Source organism: Physeter macrocephalus, chromosome 11 (genome assembly GCF_002837175.3).
Source record: "Physeter macrocephalus isolate SW-GA chromosome 11, ASM283717v5, whole genome shotgun sequence".
NCBI classification, from domain to species: domain Eukaryota; kingdom Metazoa; phylum Chordata; class Mammalia; order Artiodactyla; family Physeteridae; genus Physeter; species Physeter macrocephalus.
In genome coordinates this window covers 42,557,997-42,566,714 of record NC_041224.1, presented here as the reverse complement: position 1 = coordinate 42,566,714, position 8,718 = coordinate 42,557,997, and the positions used below count along the sequence as shown (strand labels likewise).

Genomic DNA, 8,718 nt, shown 5'->3' with positions numbered 1-8,718 from the left:
ACTAGAGAAAGCCCCCGCACAGAAACGAAGACCCAACACAGCCAAAAATAAATAAATTAATTAAAAAGCAAGTTAAAAAAAAAATTCCTGAGGGGCCAAGGCTGGATCTAAGAGTACAAACATTTTAAAACTTCATATTTTAAAAAATGGTAATAATGCAGTTGAGGTATTTCCTTCCTTCCAGTGAGCGTCAAAGTGTCTTGACATCTGATCCTTTGCAAATCCTTGAGAGGTCTCCTTCAGATAAGAAGGATAGGTGTTATTATCTCTACTTATTAGGTGGTCAGTGAGGTTGTGTGACTGAGTTGTATGTTAGGTCAAGGTCACTCTGCAGCAAGTCTGAACTGACTTAGGGCAGGATAACTCAGTCCTGGGTTCTTGCGAGGACTTTGAATTTCTGATACTCATGCTTTCGTCTTTTGGAAAGAAAAATACTCTATTTTTTGTGCTTGTGATTCTTCTTAACTTCTCTTGCCATAGTGATGTTTTCGGGAATAAGCCATTTTTCCTTTAAGAGGGACAGGAAACTTCTGTGGATTTGCAGATGTAAGAATCATTTGGTGGCCTGACCTGGGCTGCTGTGAGTTAGATTGTTTTAGGACAGTTTACTTATTGATTCTAGTTCTCTTTCTCATTCTTAGCCAGACTCCTTGTTGAAATTTGAGGAGGGTGCTGTCTTCTCAGAGAGCCTGGCTGGAGAAGACTGAAGGTCAAGGTTAGAAGCCTGAGTGATTCCCCCCAGAACGTGGATGATGGCCTCGGAGGTGCCGAGAGTAACCACTCCCCTGAGCCCCTTAGTTCATGTCCCTCAAGAGGAAGATGACCAGGAGGAGGAGGTTGCCACCATGATCCTGGAAGACGATTCCTGGGTGCAGGAAGCTGTGCTGCAGGAGGATGGCCCTGAGTCGGAGCCCTTTTCCCAGAGCGCCGGCAAGGGCAGCCCCCATGAGGAGGTGGCCGGAGGGCCACAGGGTGCCCTTGGCCGTCTTCGAGAGCTCTGCCGGCGCTGGCTGAGGCCAGAGGTGCACACTAAGGAGCAAATGCTGACCGTGCTGCCAAGGGAAATTCAGGCCTGGCTGCAAGAGCATCGGCCCGAGAGCAGCGAGGAGGCGGTGGCCCTGGTGGAAGATTTGACCCAGACCCTTCGGGACAGTGGTGAGATGCAGAACCTCGTAGGGAGAGGGTGGGAGCAGCCCTCTGAGATGGAAGAGTGTGGTGTTTGCAGAGGAGGAGAAGGTGGTATCCAGGACTGAGTTCGGGTCAGCCCCATCCCTCTACTCTGTCTGCAGGTGATCAGCACATTGTCACCCCAAAATGCCCTGGTTGTGTGCAGTGACAGTTCCAGAATTTCAGTATAAGAGGGGCTTAGAGGACTATTCTCAGAGCTAAATTTACGTAGTTAGCACAGTTTTTTTGTGTGTAGTTGGAGCGGTTGGGAAGCTGATGGAGGTTATGGGGTGAGGGGCTGAAGATCCCCATAAACCACCCCTTGGCACTTTCATCCGGTTGTGCACTAAACTTCCAAATATTTAAGTTCCAGCAGTTAGAAAAACCAAATCCTGTTTTAAAAAAGTGATGATTTTTGTAAAATCAAGGTGAATGACGAGTAAGCCAGCTAATAACTAGGGACTTATCTGTGGTATAAAGTCATCCCAGGCTCTTAAAAGAGTAATTCCAAACCTGAGCTTTTTGCAACAGTTAATATATTTGTCTCTTGTGTTATTAATACGTTGTGGGACCCATGCATGCCGTTCAACCACTCTGCCTCCATTCTGGCCTTCAGTTGTAAACTGGACTGCCTTGATTACCAGATATTTACTTCAGATCTACCTGTGCCCCTAGGACTGTTTCAGGACCCCTGGGAACCAATGGCTGCCTTTGTGAGGATGTTCAGGGAACGGAGTGGTGAGAGGAGAGGAGAGGTCAGAGAAGGCTTCACAGAGGATGTGACACTTGAGCAGGAGTTGAGCTGGAGGGGGGTTTGGAAAGGCGCTGGGCAGGGGGAGGGTGTGGCATCCCAGTGGAGCTGAGGCTCAGAAGGGTGGACTGGTGTGGGATCGTTCGGATGACCATAAGGAAGGCTGGCTGATTGGAGTGGAAAGTGTGTTTTTAGGAAGGGGTAGGAAGTAGGGTCTGGAGGAAGAGTGGGTGAGGCTTAGACCAAATATCTTTGGCCTCAGCAAGTTCTAAACTAGGGCCCCAGGGGCATGGGAGGAAGCTGAGCTTAGCAACAGGATGCAGGTTTGATTACAGGAGGGAGAGGCCGGAGGGAGGAGAGCAGCCAGGAAGCCATCTAGATGCTGGATGGGCAGTGATAGGGGTGGGTCCAAGGTGGGGACTGCAGGGGAAGAGGAGGAGACTGGATGCATGTGAGAAAGAATTAATAGTAACCCTAGCCAGCATTGATGGATCCTTTTTGTGGGCCAGCCAGTGTGCCTAGCATCTGATGTGCAAAACTCACGAAAACTCTCAGAGAGCCTGGCTGGAGAAGACAGAAGGTCAAGGTTAGAAGCCTGAGTGATTCCCCCAAGAACGTGGATGATGGCCTCGGAGGTGCTGAGAGGAACCACTCCCCTGAGCCCCTTAGTCCAGGTCCCTCAAGAGGAAGATGACCAGGAGGAGGAGGTTGCCACCATGATCCTGGAAGATGACTCCTGGGTGCAGGAAGCTGTGCTGCAGCTTGGAGACAGGCGGAATTATCATCACCGGGGAAGATAAGTGACTCCCTTAAGATCGCGCAGCTAGTACGAGGCTGAAGCAGGATGCCAGCTCAGGGGTCTGAGGACGTGGCTCATGTTCTTAAGCATTTCGTCACATCTGATGCAAAGTCATAGTTGCCGGTGGGATGTTGGAAAGAGGGGCTGCAGATGAGGACTAAGACAAAGGTGACTAACTCAGAGGCATCTAGTCTAGAGGATTCAGAAGGCTGGAAAGGGAAGGTGGTTTGGGGACAGAGTTGTAACAATGCCCAGGGACTTGGGAGATGTGAGTATAAAGCTGTCCTTTGGAGAAAAGGGTGGTCATGGAGGGCCACCTGTGAGCCCAAGCCTTCACTGAGCACCTTTCATGTCCATCTCGCTGATAATCCCATGAGGTGGGCGGAACTGTCATTTTACAGATGAGGAAATGGAAGTTCAGCAAGGTCAAGCTCTTCCTTGAGGTCACACAGCTGGTTAGTGGTGGAGTCAGCATTCAAACTCCAGTCTGTTTGCTTCCATGTGTGTTTGGTAGATCCCAGGTTTTATTTGAAGCAAAATACCTGATTTTCTTTGACCCTGAAAAATAGCTTTTAATTTTACTCTTCCTACTTAAAAAAGCAAAAGCCTCTCATCCTATTTAAAAACCTTGTTTACTATGTAACAAGTTTGTGATGAACCTCAGGCTCTTCAGTGAGATGCTAAAGAGAGGCCAGAGGGGTGGACGGCTGAGGAGAAACCTCTGGGGTTACTGTTCAGTTGGGGAAGTCACAAAGCAGGGCGTCAAGTCTCATCAGGTGTCTCTGAGGCAATGACAGGCTCCCACTGTGACAGCCCTCCCCACCTGGCTTGCTGGAGGGGCTGTGTGCCTTTCATCTTTCACGGGACATCCCGGATGGGGAATGTTCCAGACTGAGTGGGCTTGTCAGTGCTCTGATTTCTGCCATTGAGATCGTCTTTGTTGGTTTTCATTTGTCTAACACATGCTCCGGACCTGCCTTATGATTACTCAGAGGAACCTCTGCAGTGATCTCCATCCCTTCTCAAACATTTACTCAGCAAAAGACCACTTGACCTCTAGTCTGTTTGTCCAGCTCGGGACCTTTGGTCACATTTACCCAGCACATTTTCAAGGCCTGGTTAGACAGTGGTTGTTTAATATTTGACTAGCAGGCACCTCTAGGTGTTCACAGTTAAAATATCTTAAAATTCCTGTTGAGATTGGACCTATATTAATAGTTTAAGTGGTAAAGCTCATCTCTCTTTGTGTTTCCCAAGGGCATTTTGGTCCCCATACCCAGCCCTATTTCAGGCTCTTGGTATTTCACCTGAACTCTCACAGCAGCCTCCAAAGGGAACCTGCCTTCAGCCTCTTTCCCCTGCATCGCTCCACTCCTACCTGAGTGATCGGGCACTCTCCTGCTTAAAAATCTTCTTGAGTTCCCCAGTGTCTCCAAATCAACCATGACCTCTTTGTTCTGCTTACAGCCCATGGCCCTGTGTGACCTGGCCCAGGTGCCCATGGCTGGTCCTCCTCTGAGCCCCTTGCCACAGCTCTTGCTTCATTCAGACCAGATCTTGCTGTTTCTTGAACATAACCTGTACTTGCTGGCATTCACCTGTGCTCCTGAGTTTTGACTTGGAGTGGCCTTGTCCATCCCTGTGTGATAAAATCCTGGTCTTCCTTTGAGTGCACACCTTTGGAGACCTGCTCCATAAAGCTCTCCTTACTTCCGGCCCCTGTTTTCTGTCCCCAGTTCCACCCGCCTGAGAGCATCTCTGATCACCTCTGCTAGAAGTCATCTCCCCCAGAACATTTGGATTCTCCTCCTCTTTTGGCTTTGTATCGTATTCCGTCTTGTTTTCTATTTGTATGAATACTCATCTTATTTCTTCTAGGAACCTATAAAATCCCCAAAGTCAAGGAACCTATCTTTTTCTTAACCTTTTTCTTTTTTTTTTTTTTTAAGCTCGCACAGTGCCCTATACATAGTGGGGACCCAGTAAGTATTGTCGGGATGAGGAAATGAATCCTTCCAGCCTCCCTGCAGGTGTGGAGAAGCTCACCTGCTGGGTCCATGAAAGAGGCAGATAGCTGCTTCCTTCCAGGCTTATCTGCCTCTCCTTGAGAAAGCCAAGCTAAGTTTTGTTTTAAAACAAAATGGGGTCGGGACTTCCCTGGCGGTCCAGTGGTTGGGACTTCCCCTTCCAGTGCAGGGGGTGCAGGTTCAATCCCTGGTTGGGGAGCTAAGATCCCACATGCCTCGTGGTCAAAAAACCAAAACATAAAGCAGGAGCGATACTGTAACAAATTCAAAGACTTTAAAAATGGTCCACATCAAAAACATCTTTAAAAAAAAAAAAAAAAAGGTCAATCCCAAAGTTGGCAGAACGTAGCCAGGGATATTTCCAAATCTAGAAAGGGAGACTAGGTAGGACTGCAGCTTAGACCTGGGAGAATTCTCAGGCCGGTAGGCAAGTCAGGCAGCTTAGTCCAGCAAGAGAACACCTACTCTTAGGTTTTCGTTCTTAGAAGCTCTGTATTAATCCTTTGTTTATATTCAGCGAACTCTGAATATTATCATATTTATGCTGTTAACAAAGATGTTTTTAAACATAGAGAACATGTTTCTGAGTATGGAGGTGGGCGCTATTGCCCTTTCTCAAATTCCAAAGGCTCAAGGATATCTCCCTTCATGGCCTGAGAATAAACCAGTAGGTGGCCTTTTTCACCTGTTGTTATCCAGCCAAACTGGTAGGAGTAGTCCATGGGACTGGCAGCATTTACTTGAAGGGACAAGCTTTGGATTTGGAAACCTAAGGTATGGTGAATCCACACCCCAGGGAGGACATTTGCCTAGAGGTCTCTTGCACCGGGGAGCTGGTATTGGATGTGGCCACCAGCGCACAAATGCCAGAGAAAATGAAACTGTTGTGGGCTGGACGTGGAAGCCGCAGTAGGGCATCACTGGTCCTGTGGAGACCATCCATCCAGTGATGTGCTCTTTCTTTTTATTTTTTTTAAAATAAATTTATTGGGCTTCCCTGGTGGCGCAGTGGTTGGGAGTCCGCCTGCCGATGCAGGGGACGCGGGTTCGTGCCCTGGTCCGTGAGGATCCCACATGCCGCGGAGTGGCTGGGCCCGTGGGCCATGGCCGCTGGGCCTGTGCGTCCGGAGCCTGTGCTCCGCGGCGGGAGAGGTCACAGCGGTGAGAGGCCCGCGTACCGCAAAAAAAAAAAAAAAAAATTATTTATTTATTTTTGGCTGCATTCGTTCTTCGTTGCTGTATATGGACTTTCTCTAGTTGCGGCGAGCAGGGGCTATTCTTCGTTGCGCTGCATGAGCTCTAGGCATGCAGGCTTCAGTAAGTGTGGCTCGTGGGCTCTAGAGCACAGGCTCAGTAGTTGTGGCGCACGGGCTTAGTTGCTCCACGGCATGTGGGATCTTCCCAGACCAGGGCTCGAACCCGTGTCCCCTGCATTGGCAGGCAGATTCTTAACCACTGCGCCACCAGGGAAGTCCTGAGCTCTTTCTTTTTAGATGAGATTGGCCCACATGGTTCATGCCTGGCAGCTGTGTTTTTAGCCTGTTTCACAGGCCTGTTGAAAGACCATTTATGAAAAGCACTAGTTACCTGTGTTGCTGGTTACAAATTACTGATGTAAAACCCAATACACTTCCATTTTTTTTCTGGTGACTTGGAGAATGAGAACCCCAATTTTCCAGGGCAATCTTGAGTATAAAATATTTGTCCTTGTAAAGCATCAAAATGTCTCGAATTCCAATAGCTGGCAGCCAAACCATACCTCTCAGAATGTCTCATATTGGTCTGTAAGAGGCCTGGGCCCTGGGGCCAGAAGTTATTTCTCAAATTGTATGGCCTAATTTTCGGTTCAGAAAGTATAGTCACTAGAGTTGAGACAGCTTGTCCTTGAACTGTTCTCTAATTGTTCTACCCACCCTCATCTCACTTTCTGTATGAAGTAAGCGGAAAAATACCTTCAGAGCCCGGAGACCAGTGGACTCATGCCGCAGCGGCCTCCGCAAGATAACCCCAGACCAGTGTGGTTGCAGCATCAGGCTGAAAGGGGAAATGCTCCTCTCCTAACAGATTCTTTTTTTTTTTTTTTGGCCAAATAGCACGGCTTGCAGGATCTTAGTTCCCCGACCAGGGATCGAACCCAAGCCCCCTGCAGTGGAAGCTCGGAGTCTTAACCACTGGGCTGCCAGGGAAGTCCCATAAAATTACAAATTTTAGGAAGTTTTTTGAAAAACATTAAAAAATATTATTGCAAAACAAGATAAAGCATACTTATTTCTCGTGTTTCCCCATGGGTCCAAGGAAAAATTCAGAATTCAAAATAATAATATTGGATAATAGTACAGAAATTATAGCAGGTACAATTGAAGTTAGTGAGGAATAGCACAGTAAAAGTTCAAGAACAAACTGAGTTCACCTCTTGAAAATGCACACATTTATACTCTAATTCTACTTCTTTAGAACATTTTGGAAAATATTAGAAATACACGTACATATTTCACTAGCTGTCAGAGCAATGACATTATCACATGTCATGGAGCCTCTGGGAAACTCCACAGTACATTTGTGAGAGAGTGAGGATGCAAAAGGCAAATGATGTCTTACTATTATGAAAATAATTTTGACCTTATAGGCCCCCTGAAAGGATCCCCCAAGGGGTTCCCAGACCACGCTCTGAGATCTGCTAAACTAGGGTAATGTTTGTTCTGTGGAATATTATGCAGCTTTTAAAAGCTATGAGGTAGATCTATATGTACTGTCATGTAACAAGAACAACGGAATAGCATTTACAATATGATACATACAAACACACAAAACAACTCTACATATTCTGTACTTACATTTATGTATGCAAATGCATAGAAAAGTTCTAGAAGAACACGCTGTTAACTGTGGTTACTTTTGGGAAGCATACAGAAATTTGGTGGCTTACTTATGGAGAACTTTTGCTTTATTTGGCTTTTTTTTAATGGTTACAAGGCGACTGTAGCCATGCATTGCTGGTGTCCTTTAAATATATTTCATAGGGAATTCCCTGGCGGTCCAGTGGTTAGGACTTGGCACTTTCACTGCCGGGGCCCGGGTTCAATCCCTGGTCAGGGAACTAAGATCGCATAAGCTGCACAGCGCAGCCAAGCCAAAAAAACCCCATTACATATATATTTTGTAATAGTTAATTTTATATAATAATTTGTCTTCATCTTTCTCCTGGGTGAAATGTAAAATTTACACAGTTTTGGTATTTTTTTCAGATCAGTTAATAAGTTGACAGCTGTCATTGTTCTCTGGAGAATCATTATCACTAGGGTAAAAGGGTATGGTTGCTAGGTAAAATACAGGATAAAAACAGGAATACGTTTTTAGTATAAGTATGTCCCATGCAATATTTGGGACATACTTATACTTAAAAATTGTTTGTTGTTTATCTGAAATTCAAATTTAACTGGACATCTGTTTTTTAAAATTTGCTGTTTGTCGATCTCATAAAGGGGATATGGGGGAGGACCCTTAGGTGCCAAGTTGTGGAGTAGAACCCAGATCCATTGGTAGCTTGCTGGTTCTCTTTGGACATCTTTGTGAGCCAGAGCTCACTGGAAGATAAGATAAGAAGCTCTGAGAGGAGGATATTGGGGCAAAGAAATGTTGACAAACTCACTCTTCTCCTGATAAATGCCTTGCAGCTTGTCAAGGTTGTGCGATGTTGTGGTGAAAGGGATGAGCAGGGAATGAATTGGAGGGAGGTTATAAAATGTTGCAATGGGAATTTTTGCTTTTAAATACATATACACTTTCACAGATGTAGCCTTTGGCATTAGGTTGCATAACTCTTCTGTAGTCACCATGAGACTGGTACTATGTCCTGTGCTTCTGAGCTCCAGCAGGTCCCTGTTTCTACATTACCCCATGGCTACCAAAGGCCTTGGCTACTGAGGGGGTTTTCCTGAGGTGGTAAAAGGTCACTCCAGAATTTTCTTCTGCAT

At 46.4% G+C, this 8,718-nt stretch overlaps 1 protein-coding gene across 3 annotated transcripts in view; it reads left to right on the top strand.

The window, feature by feature from the left end:
• Positions 1 to 8,718, top strand: part of ZSCAN2 (zinc finger and SCAN domain containing 2) — a 25,545-nt gene that overhangs the window by 1,970 nt on the left and 14,857 nt on the right. For 2 of the 3 annotated variants that reach the window (XM_028494970.2, XM_055087916.1), the window contains exon 2: positions 642 to 1,155. In XM_028494970.2, the coding sequence (XP_028350771.1) occupies positions 750 to 1,155 (406 nt within the window). In that variant the 5' untranslated portion in view covers positions 642 to 749. Of the gene's footprint in view, positions 1 to 641; positions 1,290 to 8,718 lie in introns of all 3 variants that reach the window. The other variant, XM_055087917.1, reaches the window with a different exon arrangement.